The sequence below is a fragment of the Microtus ochrogaster genome, unplaced genomic scaffold (assembly GCF_000317375.1).
Source record: "Microtus ochrogaster isolate Prairie Vole_2 unplaced genomic scaffold, MicOch1.0 UNK3, whole genome shotgun sequence".
NCBI classification, from domain to species: domain Eukaryota; kingdom Metazoa; phylum Chordata; class Mammalia; order Rodentia; family Cricetidae; genus Microtus; species Microtus ochrogaster.
The window spans coordinates 6287476-6313478 of record NW_004949101.1 but is presented as its reverse complement, the minus strand read 5'-3'; the positions used below and the strand labels follow the sequence as shown (position 1 = coordinate 6313478).

Below are 26003 nucleotides of genomic sequence, written 5' to 3'. Positions count from 1 at the left end.
GTGCACAGAGGTCAGAGAACACCTTGTAGGAGTCAGGTGTCTCTTTCTACCATGAGGATCTAAGCATGAATTGAACGCAGGTTTTCAGACTTGGCAGCAAATACCTTTACCTATTGAGCAATCTCACCTTTCCAGTTTGTGTCTTGAGGGACTCCCTAAGCCAAAATAATGTGTGTGTGTGTGTGTGTGTGTGTGTGTGTGTGTGTGTATGTGTGTGTGTGTGCGTGCACACTGTGAGATATAGCAAGGAACTAAAACCAAAACATAAGAGACCATAGGAATGACTTAGGCTCAGGTCCAGAGGGGATGTGGGTGCAGTGAAACCTACATGGGCAGCAGGGAACTCGGGGAGCATATGTGTGGTGTCTTAGTTGAAGTTACTATTGCTGTGATGAAACACCATGACCAAAAGCAGCCTGGAGAGGAAAGGGCTTATTTGACTTACATATCCTGAATCATTGTCCACTAAGGGATGCTAAGGCAAGAACTCAGACTGAGCAGAAACCTGGAGGCAAGAGCTGAAGCCTACCGTGGAGGGGTGCTGCTCACTGGCTTGCTCATCATGGCTTGCTCAGCCTGCTTCCTTATAGAACCCAGTACCACCAGCCAAGGGGTAGCCTCACCCATGATGGTCGGGGTCTCTCCCATTGATTACTAATTAAGAAAATACCCGTCAGGCTTGCTTGCTTAATAGTGTCCTTCTGAAGGCTTTTCTCAATAAAGGTCCCTTCTCTCAGATAACTGTAACAGGTCAAATTGACATAAAACTTGCCAGCACATATGGGTTGGAGAAGAAGAAAGATTGTAGGACTAGACCTTCCTTGGAGTGCCTTAGGTTTTCTCAAAGGATTAGTGGGTTAGCTCGTTTGAAGAAAACATTCATGAAGGGGAAAGCTATTTATGAGACTTGGGTGTGGTTTGAAAAGAACCTGCAGCTGTGTGGTGTGTTTGGTTTGGGCACAGTGGACAAAGAACAATGAGGCAAATAGCAAACACCCACATTGAGAGTATGGGTTTTAAGGAAGCCAAAGGTGATAGGATACAATGGGGTTTCAAACAGCTCATGGCAGGCCTGAAAATGGATGGCAAATGGGTCATTGTATGTTATTATCTGACACTCTACTCCTTAGTTATAGGAAATGAGCCATATTTGAATAAACTATAGCAAGCAATATATTTCAAACTGAGCCCAGCATCTGTCATTGCCCAAGTAGCAATGGGATAGTCTTCTCTACATCATCATTTCAGAAGTTAGTGGTCTCTTTGCAGGATGTGTTCAGAGCACCAAGTAAACTCCACCCTTAAACTGTTTATTGCCCATAATTTCTCAAAGTCACCATGCTTCTCTTTCTTCCAATACACACTAATGCACTCATGGAAAAATTCCCAATGAGTCAAACTGGTGCTTCATTAGAGACATCAAAGTGTATTTCTCTCTAGATCATCCAGACAGCAGAGCAGGTAAGAAACAATGGAGAAATGAGAGACTGTACAGAGCAACAAAGGAGGAGATAGAAATCACCACTGTTGGTTCCTGTAGGGCTGCAGAAAGGAGCTATCATAGAGTGGATAATTTAACCAACCAGATGTATTTTATCATATTTCTGGAGTCTGGGAGTTGGCAGAGGTGGCATGTTCTGGGACCTCTCTCTTGACCATGTTCGTGGTCCTATACCCCTGTGTTCATTGGCCTCCCCTCTGAATAGCTTGTCATCTATCTTTCTCCTTGTATAAAAACACTGGTCACATTAAAGATTCCACTCTAATGACATCACTTCTCTTAATTACACTTTTAAAACCTTATATCTCAAAACAAAGTAAACTTTGAAAGTACCTCACTCAGAGGTCCAGGATGTGAGGAACACAATCAGGTATTAGAGGGGATATACCATGACTGGATTATCAGAAAAATGCAAAGAAATGGCAAAGGAGAGAACTCAGGAAAGATTTCCCTAACAATTTTACTTTTTGCTGTGGGGTGAAGCACATTTGACTTTCTCCTTCCAGATGTATTATTTGGAAGCAGAATATGGCAGCTTTATGGAATTATCACACACTTTGGTTACAAATAATTTATACTTGCAGTGCACTGTTATGCGGCCCAAGGCAAATAATCTTTCTGTGATTCTGCCGAGAATCTCTTTGTTCTTTATATAAAAGGTTCATATTTTACAGGGTGTAGAATTTATCGTATATACTTTCCATTGACTAGAAGATGAAAGGAGAGTTTCTGGTGGGGAGATGGAAGTCAAGTTTTGCAAAACGTCATCTTACAAGAGAACTTCAGGATTCTGATTTTTCTCATATAACAATACATCATTAAAATTTTTCTAATTTGGTTTAAAAATCCTGTTGTTTGGAGTCTGACCTCCACACACACACACACACACACACACACACACACACACCTATGAATTGTGGAAAGTCTACATTTGTCAACTGCAGAGATTCCCAGCCATTGGAAGACTGTTATATGAAGGCATCTGGAGATATTTTTGTTTTTCATGAATGTGGGAGAAGAAAGCCTATTGTTGCCCCGTGGGTAGAGGCCACAGATAATCTTAAACCTAGAGTCCTTGGCAGCTCCATGGAACAGCACGCAGAGGCTTAGCAGCTCTGCCTGTGGTAATTACCCTAATTACCCTTCTTGTCATTCAGGGAACTGGATGGCTTTACCTTTGTATTGATTTTATTTCAGGGTGTCCTGCCTGTTGATGTCCTACTCTGACTCCTCTGTATAACTGGATTGAATTCTTACATATATCATGTCACACAGTGCTAAAACTTTGAAGATGCAAGGATGTTAGGTACACTTGGAACATAGTAGTAGCAGGGCATCAAGAGTCATCCCTGCATGTTCATAGTAGTCAGGAATTCATAGCAAACGTCTATGAGTACTGGGCTTATTGGAGCAAAGTGCATGAAGAATGTAGCTCTTGTGAGGGTCATTGAGAGTGAACTGGAACAGAGAAGAAAAGTCCAGTGTTGTATAAACAATGGAGAGGGAAAGAGGTCTTGGGATTGGAGGAATGGTGAAGCCAAGCAGGATGCTTGTTTCCAGTTTGTGGATCTCTGAAGGATATGTTCTCCCTCTTCAAAATAAGCAATTAGGACTAGATATCCTAGAGTTAAGAAAAAACATAGTAGATTATGTGTAGACTGTCTTCATCTATCATGGTTTAACCCAAGATATTTATGAAGGAAATAAAGCTATACATTTAATAGAAACGGACTTCAGAATTTTAATTCCAATGCTATCCATTTCTTATCAGATGGCAGAACCATGGCAGACAGCCTCAGGAGCTGATAACCTCCACCTAGCTGAGGGGACATGACTGTCATTCCATAGTGAACTATGTGGCCAAACTAGAATGTCTAGTAGACTAGTTTTGTTAAATGCACTTTAACTAGAAATTCTTTCAGTTTGTAATGAGGTTATCAGAAAGTAACCCATTCTAAATAGAGAAACGCCCACATAGAAAAGGAATTAAGCTGGATTTGAGAGTACAACCCTATAATCCCAGATAAGGTAGAAGCATCATGAGACTTCGGCAAGCCTGGACTACGTAAGACCCACTCTTAACAATAACAGCAAAAGGTTTAACTCTGTCCATGACTTGAAATATGGCCTTCCAAAACCAGTCCAATGTCATGGGGACACCATCTGTCTTCATAGCAATAACAACACACAGAAGCTATACAATCTGAGGTCAGGGGCCAAAGTCACCTGAGTAGGTGAGTTACATCTCCAGCCTTCTCCTGTGCAACACTTCTCCTCATAGCAATCCTGAAGCTGCTTGTCTGCTCCCAAATTGATGTTGCATCTTTTTGTAGTAATATGTTAATGTTCCAAGAAGAGTGGCATCTGTCCAGTCACGCTGGGTCTTCATTTATTCTCCTCCTTTTTGATCCATTTTCCAAGAACAGCAATGAATCGCAGTTGCCATGAACCACAGTTGCCACGAACCAGTAAGGTTTTCTTTCCCTTGATTTGCCAAACCAGTGTTTGGAGATAGAGATTTGAAAACAGTGTTGATGACAGAGTGGCAAGATTCAGAGAAAGATAAGCAGACTGGTGAACATAATGTCCAGTGGATATCAAAAGCATCTGCGGCATAAGGAAAAGAGCTGTCGGACTTGTCACCACAAGAAATAGCTTCAGTGCTGGTACAACCTCAGAGCCACGGCTTCCTGTGTGTGCCTTGATTTTTATGGTTTTCAGATTGCCAGGAGCAAGCACAAATTAGGTCAAGGCCAATAGAAGGGAAGCAATGTTACTTGGATAGGTATCTCGGCTGAGCATCACAAAATTTACAATGTATCCATTTATATATTTGTTTGCATTCTGATTCTTGATAAGAACTCAAAATATATTGTTTAGCTTTTGTGATCACTGTTATAAGAAAATAAAAGTTCTTCATATAAAAAAATCACATGTATTTTTACTAAAAAAGCACACCAGCAAACAGAAGAAAACATCTACTATTTCCTAACCTATAATCCAGACATCAATCATTTTATTATATCTTTTTGGTCTTTAGTAATGGGAAAATGTATACAACCAGAACCTGTTAGTCAACCCAAACAACGATCATTTTTCTTTACGATCAGGTATTCTTCAGTTACTTTATTTCAATGGACCCAAATTTTACTCAAAGCCTTGTCACTGAACTTGGGGCTATTTTTGCAAATCGTTCTGTATTTGCAACTTAAGGAAACCATCCTATGGGTAAATATTCATATTCTCTCTAATTTTCAATGCTTTTTAAAAGTGAAATTGCTTTCACAAAATATATTCAAAACTAAGACACTTTTACTGGGAGTTCTGAAATTGCTCACCATTTTGGCAGCGCTGTAGATAAGTGCCCTGCATTACACAACTGCAGGGATTTCCATTTCTGCAGACAAAACTATAAACAGCCATCCTACCTGCGTTACACAACCTGCTTTACCTTCCCCCAGCAGCTGATGAGAACTCGCTTCCCTCCTACTCTTCTCAGTGGTATATATTCTTGTGTTTTGATGTGAACATTTTCCTATATTAAACAAGGTAATTAATGGAACTGCGTTTCTTATTACCTATGTCATTTATTCATTTTTTAGCCACTTTTCTTCAATTTTATTTTTGATAATTTCAAAACTCTGCGTGGATGTGTGTGTCTGTTTCTGTGTACACATACAAGCCATGGGAGATGTACGAAGGTCAGAGGGCAACTTTGTGGAGCCAGCTCTCTCTTTATTCATCTGGGTTGCAGGGATCAAACATAGACTTGTAGAACAAGTACTCTACCTCCCGAAGCCATCCCTCCAGCACCATGTCTCCAATATTCTTGTATGAAAGTGCTAATTATATCCTTGTTTCAATTTTATCGACATCACATCATGTACTCACTGATCTATAAATTGTCTTTATACAGTAAGGATCTTAACTCTTTTAAATATATGCAAAAAATAGTTTTGTATTTCAGCATTTGTCTTTGTTATATTATTTTCATTAAAAAGTAGTGGGAAAGTATTTTATAAATAAACGTAAAGAATGTAGAAAAGAATAAAGGTTAAAGGTTGTTGAAATGAAGTTTTTTTTTATAAAATATGATTCTATTTATTTAACCAAAACTTCATTAATGACAGTGATGTTAAAGCTTGTGGATTTTATGGCGCAGGCCATTGGTTAAATTTCAATAGAATTCTTCTTAGTAATACCTTGAGATAGTCTTTAACAACACCACCTGTTTCCGACATGGGTCTGGGTTACCTCACTCAGGATAGTGTTTTCTATTTCCATCCATTTGCATGCAAAATTCGAGAAGTCATTGTTTTTTACCGCAGCGTAGTACTCTACTGTGTATATATTCCACACTTTCTTCATCCATTCTTCCGTTGAAGGACATCTAGGTTGTTTCCAGGATCTGGCTATTACAAATAGTACTGCTATGAACATAGTTGGAACAAATGCTTTTGTCATATGATCGGGCATCTCTTGGGTATATTCCCAAGAGTGGTATTGCTGGGTCCAGGGGTAGGTTGATCACCACAGAACCTTCATCTGGTGATGGATGGAGATAGAGACAGAGACCCACACTGGAACACTGGACTGAGCTCCCAAGGTCCCAATGAGAAGCAGAAGGAGGGAGAAGATGAGCAAGGAAGTCAGGACCACGAGGGGTGCACCCACACACTGAGACAGTGGAGCTGATCTATTGGGAGCTCACCAAGGCCAGCTGGACTGTGACTGAAAAAGCATGGGATAAAACCGGACTCTCTGAACATGGCGAACAATGAGGGAGGATGAGAAGCCAAGGACAATGGCACGGGGTTTTGATCCTACTTCATGTTCTGGCTTTGTGGGAGCCTAGCCAGTTTGGATGTTCACCTTCCTAGACATGGACGGAGGGGGGAGGATCTTGGACTTTCCACAGGGCAGGGAACCCTGACTGCTCTTTGGACTGTAGAGGGAGGGGGAGAGGAGTGGGGGAAGGGGGAGAAGGGTGGGAGGAGGGGGAGGGAAATGGGAGGCTGGGAGGAGGGGGAAACTTTTTTTTCCTTTTCTCAATAAAAAAAAAATAATGATGATCACTTACCAGGATGTGGCACATTTGTGCACACTTCCTGTACAGGTCACATTGACGTTTAGACCTCAACAAGGCAGTCACTGGGTAATGTGACATAAATGAGTTTACTGCCTTCTTAGAAATGAGTCCTAACTATTTCCACTTGATGGCCCCAAAAGCTGCAAACACATTGTGCCTTCAGTGAAAATCCAGCGAAGTGTTGCTGTAACCAAGCAACCGGAATGCTGGGACAAGCACCAGGCATAGGCAGAAAGCAATCTGTCCCTTCAGGGAGGGGTGAGTGTGCAGTGAATGGAGCGAACACTGATAAACAGCAGGACAAACAAGGACCTCGGAACATGAGTCTTGACTAAGTACAGTTTGATCTCATTAGAAAGTTCTGGAAAAAACAGATACTTCGTAAATACCACTTGGAATGGGGAATGAAGCAGTAGCTGTAAGGAGACAGCAGTAGGGTGCTTCGGCAAAAGGCTTCCACAGTTTAGTTTCTGTTCTTTATTTGAAGGCACAGAGGCCAAGGTAAGAGAAATAAATTTCTTTTGAGGAATAGCATATGAATGGGAAAATTCTAACAAAGTTCCAGAAGGGAAAACAAAACAAAACAAAAACAAGAGAGTAACTCAAAATGCCCTAGCCTGTATTTTATCTGTTGACCAGACTTTACTTCTCTTAGTCATGTGTTACCTTTGTCTCCTTCATTTGTTATTCACTCTAGGAACTGCGAAAGTCACATGACTGTCCCAACCTTTGATTTGTAATTGCCTTTGGTGAGGTTTTATAATCAATCTCTCTTCCTCTCCACTCTCCCCATCCCCATTCTCCTTCCTCTCAACAGGTTCCCTGTGTAGTAACCCTGGATGAACTCATTATGCTATCTAAGTTGTTTACTAACTTGTAACAATCCTCCTGCCTCTGACTCTAGAGTGCCAGGATCATGGGAACATACACAACAGTTAGATCTAGAACCTCCTTAATGGACTGACCATGTCTACTAATATCCAGTGTGTATTTGATCACATGAATTCTGATAATACTTTACTGTTGGTGGAGGACCCGCTTGTTCTTCTTTTTTTTTTTTGTCAGTGTCTTTAATCATAAAAATCTTTCTGTCCCTTGCCCAAAGGAAAACGAGAAGGCAACAGTCTGGCAGTATAAAAATAGACAACTGGAAGGGTACTTGACAACTAAACCCCACCTGGGATTCTGAAAAGAAAAGCACATTTAGACAAGGCACTAACGCAGTGACACTTAGAGAACTATGGGATGTTTATTACCTGTAACTCTTCCATATTAACAGTGCTAGGGTCACTCTGGAAACCCTGAGTACCTCAACAGTACATGAAGGATAACTACAACACACCTAATATGTACATCAGAGGTAACCTATAATAAAATGAGAAACCCACACTCCCAATTCTCAAACACTTTTCTTGATTATCTCAAAGTATGACTAACGATGACTTCTAATGAACACCTATAGCCACTGTAACTTTTAATATCACACTCAAGAAAGTGATCAAGACTGGCTAATTTGACCTACAATTACAGAAATTACAAGAGCATTCCCCAATAGCCACAATCTAAATGTCAGTTCAGTTTTAAATGTAAATGTCCACATTTGGTATTTCCTACTAAGCCAAACATGCTAGGGCTCCCAGTCTACTGATCCAATTAATGATCAATAGCCAGTTAGGTTGATGCCAACGAAGAGTAGAACTCAGTTCCTACCATGGAGGACAAAAAAAGGGTTCAATCTTCTAACATGTTAATAGGAAGTCTAAATTTGAAAGTATCTTCTTTGAACATGGGCACTTTTTTCAAAGGCTCATGCTGGAACCTTCTGAACACAATTCTCTCTTTTCTTACTGAGATTTATTGTTAAAAGCAAACATAATTGGGGGGGGAGGGATCTCATAAAAACAAAATCAGTACAGCATCTAAAAACTATCTCAAAAGAGCATATTTAAGAAATGATTATTAAATTATGATTTAATCTAATTGCACACACACACACACAATCTGAAAGCACAACTCCTCCAGATTTCTCAGAGACAGGGTATGCATGCCTCCATAGTCAACTGTGCATCGTTACATTTAGCCACATAGTAGATTTTACATCAGACCCGCTTGTTCTTTCCCGGCTGCCTGGCTACCTTAGAACCAAAATAACCACACAGAAATTGTATTCATTAAATCACTGGCCCATTAGCTCTAGCTTCTTATTGGCTAACTCTTACATCTTAATTTAACACATCTCTATTAATCTGCATATCACCACGAGGTCGTGGCCTACCAACAAAGTTCCAGCATGTCTGACTCTGGTGGGAGCTCCATAGCTTCTCTCTCTGCTTCTTCTTCCCAGCCTTCCATTTAGTTTTCCCTGCCTAGCTCTGTTCTCCTACAGCTCTCTATAGGCCCAAAGCAGTTCCTTTATTAACCAATGAATGCAATACATAGACAGAAGGACCTCCTACACCACTTTGGAGTCATTAGTATCCTTTTTTATTTATTTATTTATTTATTAAGGATTTCTGCCTCCTCCCCGCCACCGCCTCCCATTTCCCTCCCCCTTCCCCAATCAAGTCCCCCTCCCTCATCTGCTCGAAGAGCAATCAGGGTTCCCTGACCTGTGGGAAGTCCAAGGACCGCCCACCTCTATCCAGGTCTAGTAAGGTGAGCATCCAAACTGCCTAGGCTCCCCCAAAGCCAGTATGTGCAGTAGGATCAAAAACCCATTGCCATTGTTCTTGAGTTCTCAGTAGTCCTCCTTGTCCGCTATGTTCAGCTAGTCCGGATTTGTCCCATGCTTTTTCAGACCCAGGCCAGCTTGTTCATAGCAGCATTGTTTGTAATAGCCAGAACCTGGAAACAACCTAGATGCTCTTTAATGGAAGAATGGATGAAGAAAGTATGGAATATATACATATTAGAGTATTACTCAGCAGTAAAAAAACAAGGACTTCTTGAATTTTGCATACAAATGGATGGAAATAGAAAACACTATCCTGAGTGTGGTAAGCCAGACCCAAAAAGAGAGTCATTAGTATCCTTAACTAGGCTGATTTATACAGTGAATGTTCCATCTTCTACTTTCCTGCTGTCTGTGTGTTTGGCACAGTACTCTTTGCTATAGATACCAGTCTATGTCTCACTTGGAGTCTCTTAGCCGTCTTCAACTCAATACATCCAGAACAACTTAAAAAAATATCTTCCCACTTACTCCCCAGTCTTCCTCTTCACAAATCCCAGACTCAGCAATTGGGTGCCATTGGGTGCTAATCTGACTGAGCCAGCTGTAGAATAATGAAAAGGAGCACTTTTTATCGATAAATCAAAATGGATATATTAATGACAACTGAGTGCTCATATTGACCCACAACAAAGTTAAAACATCTTTTTTGTTTTTATTCACTTTAAAACTGAAAACAAACCAATCCTCTCAGCTGCTCTACAGAAAGTATATTTTACCATTAGATAGATTCAATGGTTCCTAATACTCAATTTAATGTTAGAAGTGAAACCTCTATAAGGACAGTCCCTCATCTGTCAATGTTTGCCTAGAGTTTCTGTTTACCAAGTCTTGTTGGAAGCCATGAGAATTCCAGCATCTCCTACACTTCACGGAAATCTTAGAGAGTGTTGTTTATTCTAGTAATGTTTTCTTCCTTTGTATATGCAAATAGTTCTCAGAAACCCTTGATAGTGGAATGCAAAGAATACACAAGAAGGCACAAGAAGCCTGTGAACTGTAACCATATGCAGTGTGAGCCACCAAAGGGTTTTAGGACTGGTGGCCTTGATAGACTCACCTTTATATATAGATGGTTCTAAAATAGTCATAAGGGTTTTGGATAACATGCTTCAAGTTAATTCTTTGGGTGGAAGAGAATGGCTCAATTGCACCCTAGAGAACTGTTTTCTTCCACCACACCTCTTTTTCCCCCTGATGCAACTAGAGTCCTCTTTGAAGTTGGTCTCCATCCATGCATACACCTCTGAGCCAATCTAAAGATTGTAGACATGGCCCATGACAAGATCCATCCAGCTGCATAGTAGCTAGGTGATTTTAAGCACAGGTACAATTATGCTTAGCTCTTGTTTGGGCATACACTGCACTACATTAGCATTAAGGAGTCAGAGCTGCAAGATGTCTGAACATCTCATGCAAGGATGGCCAGAACCCTGATTTCTGGATTTCTCTTCCATAGATTCTTACATGATATGTCTTGAATAAGTATGGGAAGTTTGCATTTTTAAAAGTTTCCAGGTGGTGATGAGACACAGATTTAAAACTTGCTTCAGAATAAAGTTCTCTGTGTGTCTATTGTGCACACACATACTCTACTTTCCCCAATATTATATTAATAATGTAGACCTAAAGGAAAGGATGAAGATAAATCTAAATCACAAGTTATTTGAAGTAGTGGGGCATAAGTTATTAAAGTATGTACTGTTTATGGTTGGGAAACAAAGTGCTTCTCAGAAAGCAGGTCTAATGACTGGACAAAAAAACATTTCTATTAACTCTGTCACCCGTAGAGAAGGTGAAAAAAATACCCAGTGCATAGCTAAAGCAGGTAGCCTCTTCCTTACAAAGTGGCTCCTAAAGTCAATATAGCTAGTTACCCCAAACTGGTTCTTCAAGTGACACTAGTTTGTTTTCACATATATTTTTATTAAAATAAGAACTTCAGATATAACTGGACATCCTGTGTAGAACTCAACAGGGGACTCTGACAGAGAGTTATGGGCTGAATAAAACCCACATCCTTCATGAAATTAACATCAAAGAGGCCCTTTGAGAGGAGATAGAGTTTTAGCCTTTGTGTGCACTACACCTAGGGAAAGAAGGGGATTTTTCTGGGATTGGCATTTCTGTATACACAGAACAATACCAACTGATGGATTGCTCTCTGTTTTGAAATGGCATTTGTATCTCTTTGCTAGAGACCTTTTATTGCATTTTTGTCCTCTAACAAAGACGTATGAAGCTTGATAAACTGCATAAAAGCACAGGAGCTCTGTGCCCACGCTCCATCAGTCCCCAAACTATGTCCAAATTTTCAGTGTCATGACTCTCAACTCCAGAGGGTATCATCTGTTTTTATATAATGTCATTCTGGTTCCTGGTATTGTTAGGAAAAGAAGCCCCAACAGAAATAGTTCATAAATATGGCTCAAGCAAGCACATTGTATGGAATGTGCAAGCAAGGTGAATTTAATTTATATCAACTCCAGCATATGCTTTCCAGACTAAAAGCACATCCCTTTTATTTGAATTCAAATATCAAAATATCAAGGCATGTATCTTCTGATATCATGGTGAGTTCCTCTGACAAAGAAAAAAATTCTTCTTCAATACTTGGCACAGCATTCTTCTGCCTAAAGTTGTTTGGCTGTTCTAGTTTTTGTCAGAAACTTCAAACGCTGGTATATTGGTGCAAATTTTCTTTCTTTCTAAAATCTTTTCTTACTGTTTCTCTAGAGAAGCAAAGGAACACACCTGTGTATGGCATATGGAAAATGGTTATTATAATGCATGTCTCATAAAAGTATGGAGGCTTACAAGTCTCTAGCTCTTCAGACAGGAAGGTAACCCCAAAGGATAGGTAGCACAGTTCCCCTCTGAGGCCAATGACCTGAGATCCAGAAGGCCAATGATGTGTTTCCAGTCTAGCAGTTCTCAACCTATGGGTCGCGAGCCCTTTGGAGGTGGCAAATCAGATATCCTGCATATAAGATATTTACACTGTGATTCATAACAGTAGCAAAATTAGAGTTATAAAGTAGCAATGAAATGGTTGGGGGTCAGCACAACATGAAAATTGTATTAAATTGTCATAGCATTAGGAAGTTTGGGAACCACTGCCCTAGTCTGAGTACTTGTAGGCTTAAAACAAAGTAAGAAGCAATATTTCAGTTTGAACTCAAAGGTGGAGACGAAAGAGTGTCCAAGCACGAGAACCATTAAGCCAGCACTGTGGGTAATGGGCTGTGAAGCACGGCCCTTGTCCAGACGAAGTTCAGCCTTTCTGTCTTCTGAAGACTTTCCTGTGGTTTCCCAATGCTCACCCACATAACAGAGGGCCATCTACTTTTCTCAATCTTCCTGTTCAAGTGGCAGTCTCCAGAAATACCCTCAAAGACACACACCTTGTGGAACCTTGTGGCCCAGTCACATGGCCTGTGAAATGAACCTTTACTCCTGGTAAGGGAGGACCTTTAGCCAGAAAGGACCACTGGAGCCTCCGGTTATCATGTTCTGCCCTTCGGCCATTCAGAGCAAATTTGATGTCATTGAAGGTATTTTGACTGCTCCTGAACATGTATTTCAAAGAGTTTCCCATCTGTTTGAGGGTGCTAAAAATAGAATAAATAAACAGAACCCAAAGCCTGTCCTGAAGCAAGGGTTCAAGTGTAGAGATCCTTTGTTGAAAGGCAATCTGGGGAAATGACAGCAGAAGAGAGAGGAAGGGGGAGTGGTAAAGGAGGTCAAGGGGTTACGTTCCAAACTACTTACACTCTAACTCTGTTCAAACTCAAGCACCTCAAGTTCAATGAGGGAAGGAGACTTATGGGAATCATGTGGAACAAGGAACAAGCATGCGGTATCTGCGGGAGGAGCCTGAGAAACAGTGATCTGTCCATCACATGTGGTAGGCTGGCTCCTGGAACAGGTTCATTGTACAGAATTTCTTTAGCCAACTGGGCTCTAGAAACCGGAACTAGAGAAAACTCTTAGGCAAAGGACCCACATGGCTGATGCAAAGTGTCAGCGAGCATAGAGTGTATAGTCAGGAGACAATCTTTCCTGGTAACACACTGCTGGCTCTCATTACCTCAAGTTAGTCTCAGCTTACCTTTTAGGTGACCCGTCAGCTCCTCTGGAAAGCATCCGTGGACTTCCTCTTTTCTGTCAGTGATAGAACCTCTGCTCACCTACAGCAGCCTATCATGTCCTGTCTGCCACTTGAAGTCTGCTCATTGTGGCTCCCTTTGTGATTGTTGTGAAGAAAGGGATTCTTGACCTCAGTCTTCAAGGACGATTATGCTTGTTGTGTGTGGTAGTGCTTACTAAATGGTTACCAAAGTATCAGAAAGAATACCAGTGTCATGTCACCAAATATCAGTAGCTTTAAAAGCTTATTCTGTAGCTGTGGGGGAGATGCACATGTGCACACAAGTGTGCATACACCCTTCAGTTGTAAGAAGTTGGTTACTTTCCCATCCCTGTTCTTCAGATTAAGAAACTGAGGGTTATATTGTTTTATGTCACTTTCCCCAGATTACATGCTTGTTTGTAGTTTGGCCATTTAGTGGAAAGGTTTTTATCTATTCTATTACATAAGAGGAATGGTACTGGTTACCAAGGAAAACAAAGGAACACAAGACATGGCCTTCATCCTGGCAGTGCTAGATTGTGACATTTTATATAAATAATAACCAATGTTAGTGTTTGATGATGTTTCAGTACCTGCTCTAGTGCTTGGCATAGACATTATTTAACTCAGTCCTTAGAGCAAGTCCATGTAATAGACATTGTTGTCACTCATCATGATCAAAGAACCTGAAACTCAGGAAGAATAGGCAACTTCTTCAAAATCACATGCCTAGTAAATGGGTGGGCTGAAGGGTCAGTAGGCAGACCTGAGTTCAGATGTCTTCAAAGTATATATTCATACGAAAGCAAAAATAAGTCAACAAAAAAGAATATAATTATTTCAAACTTGCATCAGATAGATGATCAGGAAAGCCTTCATGGACAGCTCTTCTGATGTAGCTGCCTTTTGCTTTTCTCGGTGAAACTTCTGCTCACCTGCATCAGAAAATGTGAACTGAAGTCTTGAAGGGTATAGATGAAAGGAGAAAGTGATGGTTTCACCAGCAGGAATAAGGTAGATAGAGGAAGTTAAAGGGAAGTACTATGGTTTATCTTCTAAAGGTCTGTGCTCTAGATTATTGGTCTTCAGGGTAATAGTACCAAGATTCTATGCCATTTAGAGATAATTAGATCATGGGGCACAACCCTAGGTAGTATGGTCCTCCTAGGACTGAGTTAGTGCTCAGATTCTTTAGTCATAGAAGAGAGAAAGAGAGATGTGCCTCTCCCTGCCATCTTGCTTCCTCTTAACATGTGCATGTGCCTATTTTGTGATGCCATCTGCCAGATAATGACACCGCCAGTGGCTCTCAGTGGAGGCCTAAACAGATGGGAGCACACTGTCTTATACTTTTATCCTCCAAAGCTGTGAGCCAAATAAACCTCTTGTATCTGTAAAGTGCTCACTCCAAGTATTTTGTGATAGCAACATAAAATAAAGTAAGAGCAATAATACCTTGAGGAAACAAAAAATAGTTGAGTGTTGCCATCTGTCTAGGTGATAACACCAGCACCATGGAAGTAAGGAAGCTGGCTGAAATAAGATATCGTTGGCCTTAACTGTTAGAGGGAAGAGTCAGAGGGTTAAGGGGTGCGCTTTGTCCTTTGTGCTTTGCACAGGAGGCTGTTACCAGAGCCTGTAGACCAGAGCAGAACTGTATTAAGATGAACTGGCAGGTACTATTAATGAAAAGAAAATGTGTCATAGGAAGCAGAAGAGAGGATCAACTGGGAAACCCCTAAGACACATAAGGCAGAGAATTAGAATTAAAGTACAGTAAACTGACTGGAGGGGAATGAACACAGAGGCATTAACTTGTGTTTAGTGTCTGGACTGCTGTAAAAAAAAATACCATAAATGGAAAGACTTAAAAAAACAGAAATTTACTTTTCAAAACTTAGAAATCCAGTATCCGGATTTCAGTATTCTATTGCCTGCTAGGGTCTAGTTCCTTATGGAGAGAATGTCATCTCTCCATGTCCTTAATGGCACAACCGAGACTGTGTCTCTCCTTGACCTCTTCCTTAAGCCAACTGATCTTATTCATTAGGGCTCCATCTTGGTGATGAAATCATCTTCCAAAGATCATGACTTTGGGGAAAGGTCTCAGCATATAAACAGGTGGCAAATATTCAGACCAAGGTATTAGGTATGAGGAGCATTTAAGGAGAGACATATCGTGCTCTGAGTTCAAAGGAGTAAGTACAACCAGGTATGATGGTATGCAACTGAGGCAGGAGGATTGGGACAATTTTTACATGGTGTGATTACAGCCTGGGATACATAGAAAGACCATTTCTCAACACACACGTGCATGCGCAAGCACACACACATACAATGTGGGAAGGAGAGGGAATCACTCGGCAAGCATGTCATCAGAGTGCAGATCACATATCCTTGTCCACTTAGAAAGCAGTATTATGGGAAATTAAGGGAACTGAACAGAAACAGGACCACCAGTAACGTCCGTGGAGCCGGTGGTGGAAAGTCTGCCTAGCAGCAGAGCAAGCGGCACTGCTCATAGCCGAGTTCAGGAAGCAAATGTCAGTGCATCCACTGTCCCGACACGGGAGCTCAGCGCACATACTTTCCCAGAGTGTGAAGTACATGGTATTTAAAGTTCATGGGAAACAGTTTTGAAGAATTGAGATGACCAATGTGGCCACACATGCGTTGTATAAATAAAACAAATTATGCTGCGTACATGTTGTTATAAAGGGGAATGTAACCCTCGGTGTTAGCTTCTGCTGTGTGGGCACACTTTCCTCAAACACAGTGTGACCCAGTGTGATGATACAGGATAAATGGCTGATGTGGTACTCTGCTTTCTACTTTCCTTTCATTATTTGATGAATCAAACTGAAGCATTGTGGCGCTTCTTGCATTGCTCATTATCTTTCCTTTTCCAACAGATGATAACAATGAGGGAGCAGCTGACGTTGACATGAAAGAAGATGCAGGTAATAAGACCGTGATTTTATTGCTTGGGGCAAAGCCGGGAACCAATCTGATTTAGTCAGATCCTGCAATTTTTAAGGAGAGACTGAATGAGATGAAAAAATAGAAATGTGTGTTCAACATCATAAAATAGGGGAGTGGCTATAGTAACTCTTTAGGCAAACATAGTTTCTATGTTTAAAGGTTAAATTGAACTTTGAGCTTCTTGACAGAGTAAAGGGGGAAAAAATGAAAGAAAGGTGTATTACTGTTGTAGAGTAACCAGCAGAGATGTAAAGAAACCATCACCACCACATCTTGGTACTCAAGACAACAGTTTGCTTTGCTAATACACTGGGTCTGAGAATTCCAGAATAGAAGGCATTTACTCACCCAATTCTCTACGATCTGGGCCTCCATTAGGAGCTGGCTTATTCCAAAAGTTTTTTAGTTACTTGTCTGGATGATGACTGACTCAACTATAAGCTGAAGCCTTACTGGGGACAGTTTCCAAACGTAAACACTCTAAGTGATCTAGAAGATCTAACATGGTGACCAGCTAATTTCATCTTGAAAGCATCAATGAGCCAGGGAGATGTTTCATCTTCTTAAGGTCAAGGTGTAGAAATCCCATAGCATCACTTCCTCCTTCGAGATGGTTCTTCACAGCTTGTAAAGCCTCAACTGCTCCTGTGGCCCTATTTGATGAATAACATGCAGCATATACCATTCTTATTATTAAGATATATGACAACCACTCAAGAGAGACCAGAATCACAAGGAAACCTGGTGGTTAAAAGTGTAAGCTCTGGCCTATGGGGGTCGCTCACTATGTCCATAAATAGTGATTCATGGATTAATAGACTCAAACACAGGTCTAGCTCTACACCATTCATTGACTTTCAGTATCTTTCTACAATAGTCTTTGTTCACTTCTGGGGTGACAATAGTCACCATATTGTTTCAGTGAGAAGATTAAATGAGACAATATACCTTAACTGCTGCCCACACTGCTTGGCTCAGTAAATCTTCAGTATTCACTATGCTACTACTTTCTGTTGCCTTTTTCTCAACCATGGAGATTATAAGATTAAGAGGTCCATATTCCCCATTTCAACAACCACTATACTTTTGGCATGCTTTCAATTTTTTTTTTAAATTTGAAAGATATCTCAAAGATTTTAGTCTTGGGTACCCTACAATTTGAGTCCAGAGCATCCTATAAGTTACTGACAGTCTTGGTCTCAGCATCTCCAATGACCAGAGCTTCAAATTCTGATGTGCAGGTTCTCATTAACTGAGGCTTCATTAACATTAACATTCTCTGCATTAGTTTAATTCTGTCCCTCTGGAGGCGATCCATTCACTGCCTAGAGAAATAGCATCTGCTCCCGTTCTTCTTAAAAGTCCATTGGACCAATAACCACAGAGTTTCTCTTCTCTTCCCCAGTCTAGACACGCCTGATTTATAAGGTTCCCTTCTCTACAGAGGCAATGAACTCAGCTAAAATGAGAGGTGGATAACAAATGTGAAAGTTAGAAGCAGGAACAGAGAGAGGTAGCAGAGGAGGGACTGCAGCAGCTGCTGCTGCCTCTGTTCCCTCAGCACTCATGCTTGGCTTTGAATGGAAACTTTCTAATGATAGCTTTTATGGTCCTCAGCTGAGTGGCTTTCTCTATTCATGCAGGAAAACTCAATGTACTAGTGAGTTTGTTTCTCTGGAGTAGCTCTCCAGCCAATGATGGATAAAGTACCCTTCAAACCAATGATGAATAAGGGTTAGCATCCCAGGATTCCTGTGAAGGTGGTATAGCTCCGTAGTGTCATTGTACAAGAACATTGATTCAAACCTCAGCAAACAGACACACACACACACACACACACACACACACACACACACACACACACCTGAGACACATTCTAGGGTATATTGCAGTATAACCAATAGACATATATTTGCTTCAGATGTAATTTTATATTTTCTGGCACTCATATTAAAAAAATAAATAAATGAAATTAACTTTAGCAACATTTTATATAACACAATTATCTGAAAACATTATCAGTTCAACCTATAATCAATATAGAAATTTGGTTAGATGTCATGTCTAAGTTTTAATTCTGAACCTATGACATCCATGCGTATCTCATGTCCACATCTCAGTTCAGATTAAGTAAGCACATTTCAAGTTCTCACTGAAAATGTTTCTATAGCTGGAATATTAAACATCATGATTCTATATCCTTAACAAGAAGTCCCTAATAGAGTTTAGCCTATGATGCCCATGGTGGGGATTGTTCATAAATATATGTAGAAGTATCTATCTTCCTTCTTTTGTCTTATTTCATTAGTCCTTCTCTGATACTTTCTGAGATTAATTCTCAAATTAGCAGCTTATACTCAAAACATTGTCCAGTATCTATACCTAGGAGCATGCAACCTAAGACAAGAACTCTACTTGAATTTTATGAAACAGAAAGCCCAAGATTAAATTTCTATAAAAACTTCAATTCTTGTGTCCATGTAAAATGTCTTATTTTTAAAAATCTGTCCTATATTAACTTGAATGAGTTCGGTGCTATTCTTAGTTATTCTCATGCATAGCCTTGCATAAAGCGTCCTTGGAGGATTCTTCAGCCATAGGGGTTCTGCCCTTTCAGCCAGGTTAATGTTCAGTGAACCATTGGCCTCAGTGCCACAGCTACACATTTCTAGGCAAAGGGACTTGACTTCTTAAACAGAGCTAGCTAACTACCCAAACCATTGATTCATTTTAAAGAAATTGTTGAAAGGAAGGACGTCTCCACAAGCTAGAATCAGCATTTGCAGTCTGGAGTATCCTCATTATTTCCGATTCCAGCCCCATCAGATACCCAGGGAGTTCTGCCTTCAACATCTGGTCGAGTCACACTCAATGATCCATGAGGCCAAGACAGAATAGGTGTGGGGAGCTCGTTTGCATCTCCTAATGTTTGAGTGTTGAAACCGTAGGAGACTTGTGTGCCGGATGGTCCATAGCATTCCAGCTGGCCCTGCCAGACGTTAGTGTGCTGGCTGGTTTTGTTATAATCTCATGATGGAGTATGTTGGTCTGCAAGAAGAGTCCAGCTCTCTCCTAAGACCATTCATTTTTGCTTTCCCTCTGCCACACATTGTCGCCCTTCACAGGAGTAGGAAACCTACAGCGATGGTTAAGAATACAGTTGACCTAATAAAGGGCTACTCAAGAGACTCAACATGATAAACAGATGCTATTGAGTGGCAGTGAATAACAACTTCAATATCTAAAAGCAATGCCATGCTTCTCAGTTGGCTCTGTGGGTGACTTGAGTTGCAATGGGAATCTCATGATAATTTCATAGGTATGATAATATCAGCCACACACTTTTCAAAGCTCCCAATAAGAGAGCTGGAGTGAGATGGTGTGAGCTGGCTCAAGTCAGGCTTGGCATACCTCTGAGCACACCAGACGTCAACTGGGCCTTCTCTTGTGCAGATCACTGGATGTGCATGAGTTTATTTCATACAACAACCTACAAAAAAAAAAAAAAAGACTTTGATTAAGGAGGCTTCAATTAATTCTTACCTAAAAAGTAGAGCCCAAATTTGAATCCAAGTTTGTCTTACACCAGAATTGATGCAATTTAACTTTTTGCTGTGGTCTCCAGACCCCTAGAGCAAATGGAGGCAGAAGCATCTCAAATGGAGTTGATACGTCTTCAAGGTGGCATTCTCCCCCTGTAGAACTTTAATCATCCTTATTCAGGCATGCCAAATGTTTCCCATGTCCTTCCATCTCAAAGGCCACACACTCTTGACTTGGACCAATCTGAGGCAGCAGGGCTCCACCTATATCAACCATCATGGTGCTGCTCACCTAGAGCAGAGGACAAAAGAGGTTTCAGTCAAACTCCAGATTCATGACTTTGTCAGAAACAGGCAATCTAAAATAGTACACATCAAGAAATCTCAGGACATTGTTTGCAAAGAGGAACAAAATCAGCTTCTCCTTCAGCTCCCTTTAGACCAAGAGGGAAGTGCTGAGCCTCAGGTAGGAACCTTTGCACAGAGGTCATGTGTATTAGTGACTTTTATTTGAACACCCCATGGGCATCAGGAAACAATCAAAGGCTCATGAATTTCACACATGCCTTTTTATGCAACAAGCTTCCATGCCCATTGAACATAAATGTAGGCAAACAGACGTCTTTGAAAACTTCACCTAGACCCTAAGAATTTCTGTTAAGGCAGGAAATCACAAACTTGGCATGCAATCAACAAAGCCTCCAGGTGTAAGAAACCATATCTTGGAGTTGTATTTTCATCTCTGGAGGCTTTTGCCTAACCCCAGGACAGCACTCTTCAGGGTACAATGGGACTAGATCTAATGGTGAGATCACAGTGCCTCTTTGCCTGGTCCATGACTCTCGGTGGACCTGATATTTGTATGCAATAAGCTGTTCCAAAAACCTCACTTCTGGTTTTGCTGCACTATTCTAAAAGGTCACCATGCATCTCATACCTATGACAGAAGTCGGCAAGCTACTAAGGCAATCATTGGTGATGTTTCTCACCCTGGCCTTGGTAATAACCTTAGCTATGACTGACCTGTGACCACATAAAACTTGGCCCTTATGCCCCGCACCTTTGTAGTCTGTGACGCCAAAATTTTGAATAGCACATCTATCAAACGTGGACATTTTTTTTTATTGTTGTTCTGTTTCTTTCTTAATAGATGAAAGAGGAAAGGGGAGAAATGAGTTAACCACAGTCCCGTAGTGTGATTTTAGAATTCTGGCATGAGGCAACAGCTGCGAAGAGAATGAGTTAGGCATAGAGCTGTTATAACTTGGACTTAAAGAAAGGACCAGTGAAGCAAAAATAAAACAGACTCTAAAATTCTCACTGTACTTCTCATCACCAAGGATACAGGAGGGATGGGAAAAAAGAAACACACTTTTCTTGTAAAAGATTAAGTTAGTTGTATGTGTACAATAAAGACACAAATGAGGGAGCAAGATAATTACAGATAACACTGGGGTGTGTGTGTGTGTGTGTGTGTGTGTGTGTGTGTGTGTGTGTGTGTGTGTGGCAGTGGGTAAATTTAGAGAGATGGCTCAGCAGTTATGAGCACTGCATCATCTTCCAGGGGACCCAGATTCTATTCCCTGCACCCATATGGTAGCTCATGGCTACCTGTATCTCCAGTTCCAGAAGTTTCTACACTCTCATCTGGTCTCTGTGGACACTTTACCCATGTGGTGCATAAACATACATGCATACAAAAACATACACACATAGAAAATAAAAGCGAAGAAACAGCAAGAAGTGCTGCTGATGCTGGTGCCAGGACCATTCATAATAGATGAGTCTAGGGTTTGTTACAGCAAAGATGGGATGATCAGCTGGCTTGGGAACACAGGTGAGAGTAAGTTTGAATGGCGATACCTAGGTTTTAGTTTGAACTGTTTGGTAGATTGTATGCAACACCATTCTTCTAGACATGGAGTACCACAGAGAGGTTTGTACACATGAAGGGTAGTTCTGATTGTTTTTAGATTTGAGATTCCTGATGTGGGTTGAGTGAAGGGAAACCATTCAGACTGAGAAAGTAGGACATGTAAGTCCCAGCCTTGCATGGGGTAGTAATGAGGGTGACTTTGGGACCGGCAACCTGTGAAGAAGGCCAGCTGATAGTAATTCTGACCTTAGTTTAGGGATGAGTCAGCCCACAAAGAATACCAGGATCCCATAAAGTAGATTTTGTGGGTTCCCCATTGACGGAAACTAGCAGGAAGATAGAATATCGACAAGTTTATTGGAGTAAGTGGGAGCATTTGGTCTTAGGGTGCAGGAAGAGTTGCTAACTGGTCGAGAATGGAATGGAAAAGCAAGCAGAAGACATCCAGACATCCAACCCCAAGCCAAAAAATGTGAGACAACAAAGGCAGAAGACACCAACACTGAGCTCAGCAGAAAGATTAAGTAGAAACTGTAACTCAAGGCCAGCAAACGTTCTAATCAGATAGAGTGGATTGAGAGCTATTTCTCCAGACGCCCTCCAGTCTTTCCTAGTCCCTGTGGGTAGGCTTAAGAAAACGTTGAAAAAATTGTTAGAAACAACAGATTAGTTGGGGACATAGGAAAGTGCTCCTTAGATTCTAGATTACAAAAGAAGCCCATTCAGGAGAAGCAGAACCAGTCACCTTAAAAGTGAGGTGACATTGTATTTCATTTCGCCGACCTTTGAGGACTAAGATGAAAGACATAATGGTCTCTGCTAAGCCTTGAAATTTAGAGCAGAGTCCTTCGGACTGCTCATATGGAGAATTACCCAATTTTTAAGATAGCACTTTTGTGTGATTTGGCATTTGTATGAATCATTGATGATGTCTACAGAAAAATATTGGAGCCTAAGTTTAAGTCTATGTAGTAGGATGGAGAATACGAGTTCCTTGCCAAGATTTAGTTCAGCTGCAATGACAGGTGGATCTGTAGTTAAGGCTCAGTAAGTGTGTGAGTGTGGTGGGTGAGGCTACTAAGAAGAAGAAAAATATATTTAAACTTTAACACGTTCTGGACATTACTGGCAAATATTTAAATAAGAATATTAAATTTGTACTTCCAGAAGAGCTTGAGCCTAAAGGCCTTTCCCCACCTCACAAGAAGAGCAAAGCAAAGAAACCAGAAAGTTCAAAGGACTCCAGTGAAGGTAAGTCCTGCTTCCTCTCAAAACTTATGCCATGGAGACAAACTTTCATGTCCTTTGTAAAGTGTGTGTATACCTTTCGCATTTAGATTTCTTTTTGTTTTGTTTTTGTTCTGTTGCTTCAAGGCAGAGTTCCTCTGTAGCTTTGGAGCCTTTCCTGGAAAACTAGCTCTTGTCAACCAGGCTGGCCTCAAACTCAATGAGATCTGCCTGTCTCTGTGTCCCTAGTGCTGGGATTAAGGGCATGTGCCACCACCGCCTGGTGACACATATTCTTAAGGGTTAAAAAAAATGCCACAGAACAATCCTATTTTGCTTTCCTTATACATTCAATAACTTTTGTGAATATGAGAAATCAGATTTGTTGTTACTAAAGAAAAAATATATTTTAAAAAGTTATGTTCTTTACATGGCACAGTTTCATTTCTATAAGGTGAAATTATGTGAGTTGTATTAAAACCAAGAAGTTCTCAGACCATGAGGAACTGAGGGACAAGGCTTATACATGACAAACAGTTTTCTGGCTATTGTCTTATTGGTATCATTTGTTTTTCACATGAACATATTTTCAGGGTTCCCAGAAGCAAACCTCAGCAATGATGCTGCAAACATCTCTCTTCTATTTTTTTAATGATCAATGGGGAAGTCCTGTTGGGCTCAGGCTTCAGAAGGAATGATGCTGTCTCTGAGGACAGCCTACAATCATGCAAACTGTCTTTGAAAGGCAAATGTGGATGTGTTTTTGGTGTGTAGCTTCCGGATTGCAGAATACATACATCTCCTGCTTGCTTACCTGGAGTTCCACTTTGTGCTTTGTGAGAAAATAGTCTGGTAGTATCGTTGCTGTATGTATGTGTGTGTATATATATATATACACACACATACATACATATATGTATAAATTAAAAAGAAGAAGAAGGAGTGGTTAGCTGGTTATGTCTGGCATTCTGTTAGTGATGACTGTCACTCTTACGACTATCTCAGTTAGGAATGAATGAGGCTAAGCACTGTCCTCACTCACTGAAAAGTGTTTAGACGGTTAGAACAATTTGCAGAACTCATAGAACCATGGTGAAGGTCGAAGGCTCTGCCCAGCATCAGATGGCAAGCCTTGCTAGTATCTGAGGAGGAAACTAGCGAGTGCACCCTTGTCGGTGTGATTGTTGCACCTTTTCCTATGGGATCCCTGAAGGTCAAACTTGTGAAGACTTAGAAGCAAAACCCCAGTTGTTTTTCCCTGGAGAGGCTACCCCTTACAAGATGGTTGCCAACCAATGCATTATTTCCATTGCTTTCCAGGGCTGGGGTCTATTGTCAATACAAATGTAGACATGCTGTGACTTATTCTTCCACGCTACTCCTTGCGACTCTTTAAAACGACTTTTACTTCCTCCTTAAATTGCTTTGTTGGGGAAACATCATCCTCTAATCCTGGTATGACTCGGTGGTACAATTTCACCCCCTCCAAACATGTGATCTTGCAAAATTACACATGTAGATTCTCTCTGACTTTATTGTCTGGGAAATGTAGTTAATTTGATTTTGTTTTCACTTCTTTTTTTTTTCTGAATAAAAAGTAGAACCTGGCAGCTACGCTATGACATTTCAAAGCTAGTTCCCTCAAATTGTACCTGTTCTCTGATGGTTGAGAAGTGATTTCCCACTTAGCTGTTGTTTTCCTTCACTGTCTTTTCCCTCCGAGTGCTTTCACAAGGTGCTCTGTGCCTTCGTGTTCCCTGGTTTCAATATGATGTGGTTAGGTGCACAATTCTTTTTATTCCTTTGACGTTTGCTGACTTTCTCGGGATGGGGGGGGGGTCAGCGTCTTTTGCTTGTTTTAAAACTCCACACTCTTTTCCTCACCAAATGAATACCAAAATAATATCTTATTACTGCTGTCTGTTATTCCTCATTACTTTCTGTGTTTTAACCATGTTATGCCCCCCATAAACACATACACACACACACACATTCATACACACACACACACACACACATGCATTCATACACATGCACACACAACACACACTCCCTTTTTCTTGTCTCTTTTTCAGAAGCCTTCTGGTTATTTTTTCAAGTCTGTTATTAAGTTTTCTAATTTTCTTTCCAATACTACTCAACGTGATGTTTAGTTCACTTCTCACTTCAGTAGCCCCCTGCTGTTTTTTTCTTTTTAAGGAGTTTTATTTGCAAATACATTTAGTCATTCTTTAGTTCAACAGTCACTTAACTTACAACCTGTGTCTGGTTTCACTGCGCACGTCTGCTTTTATGTCTGTTTTCATTGCGCATATCTGCTTCTGCGACCTTTGCTTCTGTAAGGTTGAGCTTATGTTAATTTTCGTTTTCAGGTTCTTCTTGGCATTTTCTTGGATTTTCATTTGTAGGGACTTTTGTAGTCGGTTTGTGAGCTCCTTCATACATACATCTGGCTCTTTGAAATTTCTGAAGATACCAGTTTAGGAAGACCTTTAATACCTGTCGGACTTACCATTTTATTTGCTAATGTTTATACACAAGCAATTGCATTGACTCATAAAATGTTAAAACTGGCAGGGAAAAATTTTCCACTCTACTCATGACCAAGCATGGCCTTTCTATGCCTACGTCACTGAGACCCAAGTGGCCCTCAGAGTGGACTTTAATCTGCATGCTGCATCACCAGGGGATATTTTTGACGCATACATGCTAGAACATCATCCCAAGTCAGCGAGTTCAGAGACCTGAGCTGGGGTGAGTAATCGTGTTGTTTGCAACCCTCCAGGCCATTCCGACTCGTGCTAGCGCTTCTAGCAGCGCCATTCTCCAGTGTAGACCATCGGGTTAGAAGATGCCTCCACGGACTTACATCTAACTAAATTCAAATTCCTTTTGTGATGATGTCTAAGAGGAGCCTTTGCTA

General features: G+C 40.8%; 1 protein-coding gene across 1 annotated transcript in view; it reads left to right on the top strand.

Moving 5' to 3' along the window:
* Macrod2 (MACRO domain containing 2) overlaps window positions 1–26003 on the top strand; it is a 1889857-nt gene that overhangs the window by 1703977 nt on the left and 159877 nt on the right. Inside the window, exons 10-11 of the mRNA XM_026788524.1 lie at window positions 16366–16413; window positions 23021–23104. Of these exons, the coding sequence (XP_026644325.1) occupies window positions 16366–16413; window positions 23021–23104 (132 nt within the window). The remainder of the gene's footprint in view (window positions 1–16365; window positions 16414–23020; window positions 23105–26003) is intronic.